Source organism: Patiria miniata, unplaced genomic scaffold, assembly GCF_015706575.1.
Source record: "Patiria miniata isolate m_02_andy unplaced genomic scaffold, ASM1570657v1 HiC_scaffold_20, whole genome shotgun sequence".
NCBI classification, from domain to species: Eukaryota; Metazoa; Echinodermata; class Asteroidea; order Valvatida; family Asterinidae; genus Patiria; species Patiria miniata.
This window is the reverse complement of record NW_024037059.1, coordinates 799,193-813,303: the sequence shown is the minus strand read 5'-3', so window position 1 is coordinate 813,303 and position 14,111 is coordinate 799,193. Positions and strand designations below refer to the sequence as shown.

The window sequence follows — 14,111 nt, the reverse complement described above, 5'->3', positions numbered from 1 at the left end:
CGGCCTTGCCTTCCCCTTTTAAAATCTGGAAATCATGAACTCCCTCCCCTGCAAAAAATATGCTGAAACTGCAACTCATCATGTGAGAGAACAATCATTAAACCTTGGACTGGAATAATTTTACTTGGGACTTCAATACTTGTATTTAGCCCTTATTAATCAAATTATAGGCTTTGCCCTTCATTATGTTCATTAAGCCCTTATTAACTTAAAAAAAAGGAAGTGAAGGAATTAAAATTTTGATCAGTCATGTTATCTACGCAATAAGAAAGGCTGACAGTACGCTTTTTCAATATTTGTTGTGTTTTTATTTCTATTTTCTACACTGTACATTGTATTCAGTGATAATAGACTGTACAATTTTTATTTCAAATACTTGTCAATGTAATATGAAAATAAGCACAATTAATGCCAATGCCAAAGATGTAGGACATACATGTATGTGTGGATGTGTTTGTATATAGCAACAAACTTAAGTAAACAAAATACTAATAGTAATAATCAGTTTCAGATCTTCTTGGTCTATCCTTGCATTCTGCGGCCTGCCTCAAAAATTGAAAACTCGATTTTGATCCCACGATACAGCTGGTAAGAAGTGTCTTCTTCATAAAAAAAAACCCAAACAGTTAAATGTCAAATTCAAGGCAGCTGCAATTGTACACAATAAAAGTGTAACAATTTAACAAGACAAACGTTAACAATCATTCTGAAAGAAAAGAGTTTAAAATGAAATTCATCCACATTTGTGTCTAAACAGTAGATTGTGTGATTTCATTTTACACTTTGACTTATACATCTTTTTGGCAACAATGGATTCGATTTTGTGCTCAGTTAAAAATGTGTCATTGTTTTGCTTAATGACACCTGTTTTGACAGTTGTTAAGAAAATAATTATACATACATGTATGTTGCCAAATGAACATTAAATGTTTACACTAAACGAGGAAATTCAAGATTTGATTTGTCAAATGGATGTTTTTCACATGAATGCAACATGGTGTCAAATATAAACCCCACATTTATTACAGACAATACTGCGACACAAGCTATGTTTAGAATGATGAATGTGTATAAGCATAAAATAGTGACAAAATACATGTACGGAATACTAAAAAAGGATGACCCACATATCAGAAATGAATGGAACAAGGGAGGAAATTCTGGAGAAACCATTTAATATGACTGTTATTGCTAACCTAAAACTATCCCCCAAAGTATCCTATGAAACTTTTATGTTTGAGGAAGGCTTGAAAGAGCATGTGCATTATACTGCTGGCCGATTGTATGTCTGATCTTCACCACCAGAGGGCAGCATTCAAATTGTACAGTGGCAGGAAACACCAAATCCTAGCTTGCAGGAAAACAAGTTTAAGATGGAATTTAACCAATGTTAAATCCATATCAACGTCAATTAATGGAAAACATAATTCATTATTTTAACAGTAAGTGAATAAAATTTTGTCCAATCAAATAATAGAAAACAAGCTGTATTTCCCAACATGGCAAAACATTGAATTTACTAAAAGTGAATGTCTGAAAATATTTCAAACTCATTGTAATTATTGCGAACAGCACAACCTCAAAACAAATTTACCATTGAATGAAATGAACTCCAACCTGTGTGCTACATTCCAATTTCATTTGATTTATATTGCCTGGAACTTATACGAAAAATTATTTTCATTTTTCTGTCTTGCCTTTTTTCTCGGATTTTAATTTGGATACTGTCGTCAGTTCAGAAGAAATGTATAAATTCAATTTAAATGGAAAAGTTACATATATACAATTAATTACTATTAATATATAGTACAAAAAATAACTATGGTTGTAAACGAAACCCTCGCTACTTTTTCTTTGCGTCTTGCGCTGGTCGACATCTTGGACAGTACCATTTTCCCTTGGGTTTGAGGGTGAGTCCGACACAACCGAAGTGAAACCATTCAAATGGACAGTCTTTGTTGTCACATCCGACCATTTCACCATAGGAGACTTGGTTGCACAGGCAATAGGTAGGTTCGTTGGGATCTATTGGTGGATCAATGGGGGATGCTGCCCTCTCAGCCTTGTTGACTTTAGACCTCTTCTTCTTCTTGGCTGGCTTGACAACCTCATTGGTAGACACTCCTATCTCTTTATCTTTACCATTATCATGGCTACGCTGTCTCCTGGGTCGCTTCATGGCTTTCTCCTGGTTCCCCTCCACAACTTTCTTGACTACTTTGTTGTATGTCGCCTTCCCATAACCCGGTTTACCATAACCTGGTTTACCATAACCAGGTTTATTGTAGCCCTGCTTAGTGTAACCTGGTTTAGTATAGGCAGGTTTGGTGTAACCAGGTTTAGTATAGGGAGACTTGATGCTGACTTTGCTTGCTTCTTGGGCGCGTTGTTCCGTTCGTTCCCGTATGACCAAGCTTTCTGAGTTGGTCTCCATCTGTCTGAGTCGGTTCTCAGTCAGCTCTACAATCTGCGATGCTAGATGAAGCTTCTCATCGCCGAGTTCTTGGCTGCGGACGAGGGCATGTTGCATCTGTAGCAGACATCGACGACGAGCTGCTGCGTCTAGTTCCTTGTTGCTCAGAGTCTCATAGTGTTGATGAATCTCTTTCAGAATGGCTGTGAAAAAAATTTAAATAACACAATATTTTATTTCTTCCGTTATAAGTTACTTAAGGAGAATCATTTAAAACCAATACCTCCGGTACCATTCTTTTCTTGATAGCATTCCTTTTTTACTTAGACTGAGACTCATTTGGAAAGAATGTTGCAACCTGATGCCACTTTTTTTCTTCATGCATCACCTCAATAAAGGTCAGTGATTGCAAAAATGTTTAAAAGACATGAATGTTGGGCTGAGAAACATTTCCAATTTTGTAAGGAAATACAATGTACTTAGCAAACTTTCTTGACTTTCCATAGACTTTGTACGCAACTGCTGAAGTGGCGCGTCTGACTCTGAATACTACATGTGTATTCTTTCCCTTTTTTAATTATTTTATGACTATGCAAATAATTAATAGCGATATCTTCTTTGCGACTTTGGTCTTCTTTCCTTTTTAAACATCACTAGACAGACAAAACAGGAAAAAGTCCAACCCAAATAACCGATGCTCTATGATTATGTTTCAAAAATATGAGAAATCAACCACCATCATGACCATCGGCCCTGCCACCATCTTTAAAATTATTGCAAATGCAATGAAATTTATTGAAAATGAATGAACATCACAATCGTCGTATTCGAACGTCCAGAAAATCTTGTTCTATCTGAATTGTATAAAAACAAACATTCGTTACTTAGCACCACCTACTTTGTCCATTGAAGAAACAACTCTTTGACAAAAATTCAATGTCCACACCCCTGTAATTCAGACATTTTTGAACGTTTTACTGACTTACATTGATACAAACTGTCCACTTCCCGCATTTGCGAGACATTCCGCTGTAAATCGTTGGGCAGCGATTCTATGCAGTCCAAATAATCCTCAACGTACACCGTTGATTTGGCGGTATCCAGGGAGCCTTGACCAAACATGGCTTCTTCACTTCGTTGATAAAAGCTGAAAAAATAACTTCGAAATGGAAAATGTTCTTTGGGCAGATTTTTGAGGCAGACAACACACAAATTCGTAAACGACATTCACACAAACAGTACCGCTTCTGCTTGTTTAGCCTGGATTCCGACCCTCTTTGTTCGTACGCGCGAGGTTAACTAGGGCACAATATGCACATGCAATTTCTGTGCGGAGGCGGGGATACGACGTACATAATTTTTTTCCCCCAATGTTATTTAACCGAGCATGCGCTGTGACCTTAAGATTATCCTCGTCGAGTTGGGCTGTACTATTATTTCATACAGAGGGATGATATTTAAAAAATATTATTGAACATGACAAGTAGTATGAATATCTGTTCTGAAATTAGTTAATTTAATTTTTTTTTATTTATAAATACAAAAAAAAGCTTATTTTCCTAAGTTTTTATGTCCTATTTTGTATTATGCTTTATAATAAATATACTTTTTTTCGTAAACATCAGCTCAATAAAAATCGATTCGTCAGGGTCATTCAGCTGGCTGATGACCTCAAGGTCAATTCATTTACCAGTAAAACCTATGCCGAAGACGTGACCGATGTGGGAATGGGCGGCTAAAAATGTCAAACATTCCGACTGAAAACATCATTAATTCGCAACTAAATTAGACTTAAGCAGTGAGAGATGATACCCCGGGTACCTAAAGGTACAATTTGGACCGCTAGGCATGTTTGTAAGTTGCTAAACGTGGGGCAAACATCAGGCGGCGGACGGCCATGGTGTTCCCCGTCAAGTTTCAGCAGACAAACCATTTCGTGCGTGCATGCAGCAGCATCCTGTTCGACATGTTCGAGAAGTCAACTTGACGTCCATTTGGTTCAGAAGTTCACTCCCCAGCGGAAGGGGCTTACGAATCGTGAACAAGGTCACGCAGGTGCTGTGTACATACATCGAAGACACCACAAACCTTACCCTATACGATGCAGTTTGGCAAGGAACTTGAACATGTTGAACCTGAAAAAAATAACAAATTGTGTTCGATATTTGAGCACCAGTAACCATGGAAATGTCAGACCGCTTTTGTCTCAGAAACAAAGTAGTGATGTTGTCAGTGTGAATGTTAAAACTCGCAAGCAGGGCGGAAACCTTAGCAGAGAACGGACACTCGAGCGTGAGAAACTAGCTGACTTGAAGAGATCGTCTCCAGTCATTGCTGGACCTAGTTTGGCGAGTGGAGATGTCGTCCTTGAACGAGATGGCCACAACACAGAAATTATGGTTGTGAACTCGCTAACAAAACAACTACTGAAAAAGGAGCCTTTGGTTTTACGGAATCAAAATGTGGCAACTTGGTAATCAAACATTTTTTTTTTTTAAATAAATATTTTCCTGAAGCGTGCCTTTTGAAAGGAAAAAGCCCTTAAAAGGCTAGCTGGAGTTACCTCAGCCCTATATTTTATTTTTGATAAAATATAGGGCTGAGGTAATTCTAGCTACCTCAAAGCCAAGCAGGTGACAGTGTTATCAGCATTCAATGTTATTGCTAAAAATGCTTGTGAATGATCTTAAAAATCCATGTATATGTTCCAGTCATTCCGGTGTCAAAAAGAATGCATTATCCCAACACACGAAACATGTTTTTATAATGAAGGACATTCCTCAGAAATATGTTGACGAAAAGTTGAATTTTTACACTGAGAAACGTTGGCAATTTTTGGAGAGAAAAACTCTTGTGGCAGTGTAACTTGGTCTCTGCAATTTGAAGTTTTGTTGTAAAACTCGGATATCTCCAGCATTCTGCAAAGATAAGCATGAGAACTTGGGTTTTCCAAACTGCACTGACCAACACATACAGTCATACAGACATTATTTTAAAGGGGACACGGCTGGTTGACTATGCTGTCTAAGTGTTATTATTAAAAAATATAAAGAAAAAGTTGCCATCCTCTTTCACAATTTCCATTAATTAGAATGTAAACAAACTTGTTATTTGTTGAGCGAAGGTGTTCGTAACACAGCCACCAGCCCTGGATGATATATGATACACATACATCGAGACATTAATTAATAATGGGATTTCCCAGCTGCTATTTCTCACACTGGCATTTCCCAGCCAACATTAAGCATATTTCAGTTTCCTGGAATCGCAACTTGTGCAAAAAAAAGTATAAGGTTTTAGTATTTATGTGCTTCCAATAAAAATAACCTGAGATCCCGCTGCAGAAAACAATACATGTACACGACAGTGGCTGGTTATCTCAATAAATATCCGTTTTGCTTTTCCAGATTTGCTACAGGTTTGCAACCTGTACATCCCATAACAGGAGATTGCTTGCAGTACTGATCCAGATCCAGAACTCTGCCATATTGTGTGCTCATAAAAGTTATGTGTATAACGGAGTCACATAATCAGTAAATGATTTAAAGAATTGCATTGACTTAACTTGTTCAAAAAACCCAAGAAATTACATTGCATTGATTTTGTCTTGTTTGATGTTTTTAGGTATTCCTGTGGTCCGACAGTCTACGATAGTCCTCATCTTGGTCATGGAAGGTAATAAAATTATTCTCTAAAAAAAATTTAAAACAAAAGAGTAGTTGTAGAAGATTTATATTTGTTATTGCTCTTTTGTGTCCAATTTGGAGGTTCCCAAAATTTGACTCAAGAAAAAAGAGTGAAATTATAATAATAAAAAACCTGTAGACAAAATGATGGTATACAGTCAATTTTTAGTTTTTTTAATGCACTTAGAGTACATGTATTTGTGAGGATAAGTGGGTATAGACAAATGTATGGTCAGTGAATGTCTGCTGTAAAGTTGTAATGTCATTTTCAGAAAAAAAAATGACATCTATGTGCTCATATTTACAAGTTTTAATTGATTGGTGCATTAATTAAACCGGTTATTTAACAGAATATTAACTGCCTCTCTTCCAGCTGTTATGTCCGCTTTGACATCCTTCGGCGCATCCTCTCTGAGTTCTATGACATCAATGTGGTTCATGTCCTTGGCATCACAGACATTGACAGTAAGATCATCCAGAGATCTCTTGAAGAAGGCATTGATTTCTACAAGCTGACAAAGAAATATGAGACCGAGTTCTTCCGTGATATGGAGAAGTTACAGGTAAAATCACAAATTTAATTTAGGAATAACAATAAATTACCAGTATTACCAGAATTTTTGTTTTTAAATAATATTATTTTTTGGGTGGCGAAAATATAAAACCCGTATTTTCCTATTTTTGCCATAAGCAAAAATCTTGTATTGTTTTTGTCTTTCCTTTGCAGGTTGAATACCTTTTTTTGCAGAAAATCTCGCACAGTTCAACAAATAAATAAGTAAATAAATTAACAAATAAATAAACCACCCTCCCAAAACACCCTCACAACTTTTGATCTTGAACAACAACTGGTCGGCTCTTACAAAAGGAGAAGACGTTTAGATATTTAATAGCTATATCTTTTTCTCCTTTGAAGGTTTTGCCTGCCACTGTGAACCCACGAGTGACGGATCATATTCCACAGATTATCAACTTTATTCAGAGGATAATAAAGAATGGCTATGCTTACCCAACTGAAAGTGGTAAGACACTTACGAAGTTTGTATTTAGTAAACTAGTCTAGATCTAGAATTGTAGTTTGATTTTCTTATTATCTAAAGCATGAACAATCATGTTTGGACATTGTTTGATCTAATATGTACAATAAGCGTAGCTATTTTATGAAGTGTATTGCATCATCCTTGTATGGTCCTACTTTGCATGTGGAAATCACATTAGTTTGTGTATGCATGGCTATGCACATTAATGTGTTCCAGGGTATGTACATGTACATGTACATTAAAGTGGTGATATCAATTGGAAGGGAGCCAATATTGCAATTCAGTAAACATACATGTACATTTGTACATAGGAATACAAGTCACTAGTTTGTGATTCCTTGTTGATCAGATATTGCCTAAAGAGCTTTGATTTGTGGAAGTCTAATGTTTATGATACCAGAGCATAATCGTTTTATAAAAAAAATTGACACCCTTCCCATTTGTTTGTACATAAAATGGGGAGTGACCTTTGAGTTTTCATTCTTGAAGGTTATTTTAAGTGTTGTGAATGCATCAGCCATAAACGCCATGATTGAAATTGTGTCCTTTTTACATCTGTTTTTCATCAATTTGTACTTTATCTATTGCTTGACAGGCAATGTGTACTTTGACGTGCATGCCTTTGGCACACATCGATACAAGAAACTAGCCACGCACTACATGGAACCAGGGACGCGGGATACCGAGAAGAAGTCGCCCGAGGATTTTGCGTTGTGGAAGGCTGCTAAGCCAGACGAACCCTGGTGGCACTCACCGTGGGGAAGTGGGAAGGGACGACCTGGCTGGCATATAGAGTGCTCTGCTATGTCAAGGTACAATGTGCTGCCATTAAAAGCACATCAATTTGCTTAAATTTAATTGAAATATTTAACTTACCAAGTGCATTTTGCTAGCGAAAAAGTCATGAGTTGTTTATTGTCCGACTGGTTCCAGACACAATTTTCCTTGAGGAGAAAATTGTTAGGCCTTTTTTTCTGCATAAAAATTTCTATGAATTGGGGTGGTTAAGTTTAATTAGACTTTGTGCTTAAGTTTCAAGTCGTTCAAGGAACTGTGTATCCCGAAGCAAGAAACTTTACTGCAACTTTTTTTGTTACACAAAACACCTTGATTCAAAGTCTATAAATTTATCTTTGCTTTCTACTTTAGCGAAATATTTGGAGAGAATCTGGACATCCATACTGGAGGTCGCGACCTTGCCTTCCCCCATCACAACAATGAGATTGCCCAGTGTGAAGGCTGCTTCAATTCAAACTCTTGGGCGAGGTACTTCCTCCATTCAGGTAAATAGGGGTGGGCCAAAATGGAAAACACCCTTTAAGTGAATATCTCCAAACTTATTGTCAGAATAGCTTTTTGCAAAGCTTTTATTTGATAAATGCTGTAAGAAGAATTTTAAAATCCAAAATGGGTCTTTCAGTAAATCCCCCAAAATAGACTGACAAAATTAATGACCAAAACCTTTGGGGAATAATACGGATACAAATTAAATGATGAAATCATTTTGTTAGATCTCCCTTACACATTGCTCATTATTAGAAACTTGTATAATTTGGGTTACAGCATTTGATTTTGAATGATGCTGTTAATGAAATTGTAAGAAATACATTATCTTTTCAGGTCATTTGTTCCGTAAGAGTGACCCTAACAAGATGTCCAAATCTTTGAAGAACTTTGTGACAATTGAAGACTTCTTGCAGTCCTATTCAGCCAACCACTTCAGAGTTCTCTGTCTCATGTCCAAGTATAGTAATGGTGAGTTGTACTTTGTATTCCTTATGACAGAGTTCTACTGTATCTGTTAGATCCAACAAAAGCTAAGAGCTAGAAAAAAATATAACAGATTGCAAATTGTTTGATTGCAGATGGGTTCAGTGGAAATAGCCTGGACATCACCTCATTATGTTCTTGCATTGTATAACATGAGCGAGTGAAATATATTTTGTAATTCCCAGGTTGAGATTTTGATCTTCAGTGCATACATTTTCTATTTTAATTGGAATCACTTTACCAAAACTAATGTTGGATTCAAATGTTACTAATTTTGAATGTATCGAGAATCTCCAGATTCGACAGGGTCAATCTTGACTGTGTGAAAAGTTGCCTTCAAAAGTCTTGTTTGCATTATTTCTAGTTTGTGATTTGAGTGCTTTGAATTGTCCCTAGATATTGAGTATTCTGAAGAAACTGTCCGTCATGCCGTCAAGATATGCAGGCAGCTATCTTCCTTTCTCAATGATGCCGATGCTTATGTTAAAGGTCAACTCATGGCCCGGGAGATCAGCGAGGCCGCCCTCATGCAGAAGTGAGTCAAAATTATGTCTAAAGTTCAACTCAAAATCTTTCTTTCATTTGAAGAGTTTATTTCCCAAATGCGCTCTATCCATTTGAAAAAGTGACAAATTTGCACGGTTATCAAAGTTTAAAGAATAAAAACAACTTAACAGCTGTTTCTAAACTTGTTTGCTTTGTTGCCTTCTGATATTGTGTTTAAGACCTGGGCAGCCAGGGGAGAGCGGAAATCAACTGTTCATTTGATACTACATGTATAAGAAAGTGATTGAAAACTGCACTTTTTATGAAAGTGTTGGAAGGACCTGATTAAGTCAGGGATCACAATAAAACATCACTTTTGGAAAGCTGCCCGCTATTCTGTTCTGTCCGAAATGCTGTTTTACATTTGCGACAGCCTTGGAGTTTCCAGGGGAACATTTTTCTATTTGTCTTTAATCTTCCAAATTCTGAACTAGTTTGGTACCCTGCACAATGTTCCAAAAAGAGAGTATTCCTGAACCAACGGGTATGTTCTAACTGATGTTTTCATATCTTTCTCTTTTGCAACTCTTTCTGTGAAGACTTGCTGATACCCAGACCCAATTCATGAAAGCAGTAGCTGATGATTTTGACACCAAGCGGGGACTGGATGCAATCATGGAGCTGGTCCGAGCAGCAAACATGGCGATAGGTGGTAAACAACATCAGGTAAACAACAGAACATAGATTTTGGTTCTTCCCAAATTAACATGGTTCACCTTTTGTACTCTGTGAACAGAGAAATCTGTCCTGACATGTTAATTCACCATCCACAAACAGGGCTGAAATTCTGAGTTTTGTATTTTAAGATTTTTCTGGGACGGTCAGATATGAGCACTTTGTACTGATCGTGTGCCATTATGAAGCCGAAAACTCATAAAATATTTCTTGTGGTTTCAGCCCGGTTCAGGGGTAATAGTTCACAAATTGAAAAGGTTTGTGTCAATCGTTGGCACAAGCACCATTCAATTTTTATATGAAGAGCACTTAATTTCCCCTCAGATCTTGTCAAAAGGGGGAAAAAAACGAGGCTTAAAGCACTTTTATTTTTTAAGAAGGGTCTTGTGCATTGCTGTTTTGAATGTACATGTATGATGCAAGATTTTACCGGTTTTGTTCTTTCTTTTTCTAGCAACACATGAATGTGCCTAGATGTGCTGGTGCTATTGCTGGAGTTGCATCCTACATCGATCGGATCCTTCAGGCGCTGGGAGTCAAGTTCCAGAGTAGAATGGTGCAAATCTTTAGTTTTTTAAAATCCTTTACAATCCCCAATCCGTTTGGGAGATTTTTTTAAGTAAAAAAAAATTGATGACATCAGTTTACCCATTAGTATCTGCAGTACACTGTTTTAACATTGTATTCATTTCCTGATTTATACAAAATACAATAAGGCATTGCCCATGTGGTTAAAGGCACGGCCGTTCTTTACAATTTTATCTTTCTCTTTTTCTAAAAATGTGTGAACTAGTGCAAAACTAGTGAATTGCATGCAGTGCATAGATTCATAGTCACTCAGTAGACTTCAAGCCTGAGTAAAACAATTGGGCATTTTTCTGCCTGTTCAATTTCCAGGATGTGGCAGCTAGCAGATCAACCAAAGCACTGTCTTCCACCATGGATACCTTGATCAACTTGAGGAGTGAGGTCAGAAAGTGGGCACTGGACACGCCCCTTGAAGATGACCTCAAAGGGTCAGAGGTCACACAATCAGGGACAGGTTAGCACAAGAGAAATCTGCATTTTACTGTGCAAGTTGCCTTTTTTGCAGTGGTGGCCTTTTTGTAAAGTATTTGAATGTTGATTTTGACAAAGAGTGATCGTAAAATAATTTACATTAAAATTTAACTTTTCAACATTGGGCTGGGTAGCTCAGTTGGTAGAGCACCGGTATGGTGATCTATAAGTTGTAAGTTCAAACCCCGCTCCAGTCAATTTCTTTGTCTACCTTGGAACTGTAATATATGAACCCAGTCATTTTATTTTGATTAAAAAAAGTCCGATTTTATAGCCACTTTTCTTTTTGTGATTTCACTCTTCCGATGAGAAGAAATACATTTCTTTGGTTGTTGTTTGTTCCTGTCTGCAGCAGACAAACCTAAACCCAAGAAGCTGATGTACAAGGCTCTTCATCGTCGTGCTGAGCTGCTACAGAAATGTGACAATGTCCGTCAAGATTTGCTCCAAGCTGGAGTCCAGATTAAGGTGAGTGTTACTGTGGCATATCTCAAAGCATGACTTGTGTCCATCTATGACTTCACCTGCAGGCCCAGAACTGTTTCAAGGCTTGTTTTCCCACCTTTGGTTTAAACTGGTATAATTTGATATTCCTGAAAATAAAAAAATCATCCCATACTGAGACAAAATCTCCAAAAATCATTGCGGCAGTTGTATTATGTATTGAGATCTTTGTTTTGTTAACTCTAGTACTTTCCATGAAGAAATTTACTAAAAAAAACTTCTTGCTTTGATGCCGTCACAGGACCGAGGAACCTCTGCAACGTGGGAGTATGTGGAAAAGAAAGCAGGAGACCAGCCTTAAGCAGAGTACCAGGATGCCATCAGAACTTGACATCTGTCTTCAGTGATTGTTACAGGACAAGGTATATGCAGACGTTAGGGGCAACTGACTCTGAATATTGTTGGCACAAAGCCTAATCCTCCCATGTCTTTTATAATCCATAACGAGGATTTGGAGGACTGTGCAGGTTTGGAGAAGGTGGAGGCAAGCCACTTTCACTTTACATGAGGCTTGATTTGATGCCCTTTAAAAGTGCTAATGAATTTGGAAGTTCGAGGTTTGAGAAGGTTTGTAGCAAAAATAATTAACAACAGCTAATCATTGCTCCTGATTTATTGCCATGTTGGCATGATAGGACTCTGTGCACAAGTATTGCCTTTATGGTCACAAAGCGTGACCGTTGGGAGGGAACTGAATTGCATTGCTGAAGGCGCCTGATGCTCACGCGAAGACCCCATGGGTTTGTGTAAATGCAGAATAAAATCAGCTGTGCATACTTAACCACTATAGGCACAGGATCTGGTAATGTGTCTCCCCCACAAGTATTTAAAAGTTTCAAAAGTGCTATTTACTGTCCAGGCACCGAGACCGTAGCTGGTGATCCATGATTGCAATTGATATTTTCCAGACACCAGACTTGTGATATATTTTCGGACAAAACATGTTGTGGGGACAGGCGTATGTCTCATTGGCACATTAACAATACCCACCTAAACTAAATTTGGATGCCTGAAATTTCAGTCCGTAGGAATTGTATATTTATCGTGCTCTTTATTCTTATTATTCATTTCGGGATGTTTGAGAATTGTTTTTAAAAATGAGTAAAGACAACCTTAAAACTGGTTTCTTGTATTGCTGTACATAGTTCCTTCTATGGGAGAAAATATGATAATGGTTTATAAAAAAAAGATTTTTTTTCCGAGTCAGAAGCAGCAAAAGGAAATTGTGTTTGAAATGTAATTTTGAAGCCTTCCACCTTAGAGGTTTGGTCGTTCAAATCCTGCATTAGACATTCATCAGGTTTTGGCCCTTCATTGCAAAGACGTCCTGTTTGTCCAAGGGAGGTACAAGTTGTGTTTGTCCTAGTGATGAGTTACGAATAATACCCACTTCAAAGAGCTGATAATCATTAGATTTCCTCAAAGGACGGTAATTGGTGGACAATGTTCACGGTATCAAATTATCCTTGTATATTGACAATGTTAATAAAGTGTAGTAATTTTCTTATGATTAAATCAATTTTAAAGGTTGAATCTTGCCCTCGGCCAGGTTTCTATTTGACTTGTGAATTAGACATTAACAATACATCCATGTAGATTACACGCCAGTATTTTCATAGTATCTCAAAAATTAGAGATATGCAGGACAGCCCGTTCTTGGAACAACAAAACACTGTAAATATTGCGGGTTTTGATTCGCGACGTTCTTATTTCACGATGCTGTATTCTTTTTTTAACGAATACTCTACATGTGTGCAGTGCAAACCATTCTGATTTATACTTCATCAGATTTGATGTCACGTTACAAACATTGTCTGCTAAGACTTAAAAGAAACATACTATTACTGACCATTTCACAAACCTGGGTTCATCAGCAGTTTCGGCTTGACATTGAACCTCCTGACTCAATAGGGATCGGTTTCCTACCTCAAGAGCATGCCGAAGTCTAGAATCGTTCTGAACATTACCATACAGACTGACAAATCAATGGACAAAGATTTTATTTCAGTAATGGTCATAGCTTTAAAGATCCCAGCCAACTTTTTATTTAAACAAAAATACAATGTCGACACAGTTTACAAGAAAACAACTGTACAGTTGAAATAAAGTATCCAACGAACTAGAACACCTGACACCGGGTTATTTTGTAGTTCTTTGTGTTAATATGAGGAGGTTTTTTTTTGGCATTTTTAAAAATCGGTTATGAGGCAAAAAAAAAAATAAGTCGGTCTCTGGTCAGCGCGCGCGTCGATTTTAATCATGCGCGTCGATCTTTTTTTTTTCCAAAGCTCCAACAGCGCCCTCTATTTCCGCACCTCATTTTTTTTTTTACCAAAGAGCACCAAGGAATGGGAAATTGCACCAAGGCAAATGATCGAAAGCACCAAGGCAAATTATGGAGGACACCAATGTACATGA

At 37.3% G+C, this 14,111-nt stretch overlaps 2 protein-coding genes across 2 annotated transcripts; one reads left to right on the top strand and one right to left on the bottom strand.

The window, feature by feature from the left end:
• Positions 1-1,000: 1,000 nt before the first annotated feature.
• LOC119728408 (inhibitor of growth protein 1-like) lies at positions 1,001-3,701 on the bottom strand. Its single transcript, XM_038200636.1, has 2 exons — positions 3,400-3,701; positions 1,001-2,616 (listed from the first exon to the last, which is right to left on the bottom strand). Exons 1-2 carry the CDS (start codon positions 3,638-3,640, stop codon positions 1,844-1,846), a joined length of 1,014 nt encoding a protein of 337 aa, XP_038056564.1. The 5' UTR covers positions 3,641-3,701; the 3' UTR covers positions 1,001-1,843.
• A 386-nt stretch (positions 3,702-4,087) lies between these two features.
• On the top strand, positions 4,088-13,825 carry LOC119728168 (probable cysteine--tRNA ligase, mitochondrial). The gene is made up of 13 exons (XM_038200256.1): positions 4,088-4,886; positions 6,038-6,088; positions 6,473-6,662; positions 7,016-7,121; positions 7,735-7,951; positions 8,289-8,422; positions 8,760-8,894; positions 9,306-9,444; positions 9,995-10,121; positions 10,585-10,686; positions 11,028-11,172; positions 11,542-11,657; positions 11,935-13,825. Exons 1-13 carry the CDS (start codon positions 4,219-4,221, stop codon positions 11,992-11,994), a joined length of 2,190 nt encoding a protein of 729 aa, XP_038056184.1. The 5' UTR covers positions 4,088-4,218; the 3' UTR covers positions 11,995-13,825.
• Positions 13,826-14,111: the final 286 nt, after the last annotated feature.

Excerpts from the sequence above, each read along its gene's own strand:
- LOC119728408 (XM_038200636.1), bottom strand. The coding sequence starts at position 3,640 with ATGTCGTTTACGAATTTGTGTGTTGTCTGCCTCAAAAATCTGCCCAAA. Across the intron at positions 2,617-3,399 it reads AGTGGACAGTTTGTATCAAT|CCATTCTGAAAGAGATTCAT; the intron begins GTAAGTCAGTAA and ends TTTTTTTCACAG.
- LOC119728168 (XM_038200256.1), top strand. The coding sequence starts at position 4,219 with ATGATACCCCGGGTACCTAAAGGTACAATTTGGACCGCTAGGCATGTT. Across the intron at positions 10,687-11,027 it reads TCAAGTTCCAGAGTAGAATG|GATGTGGCAGCTAGCAGATC; the intron begins GTGCAAATCTTT and ends TTCAATTTCCAG. Across the intron at positions 11,173-11,541 it reads GGTCACACAATCAGGGACAG|CAGACAAACCTAAACCCAAG; the intron begins GTTAGCACAAGA and ends TCCTGTCTGCAG.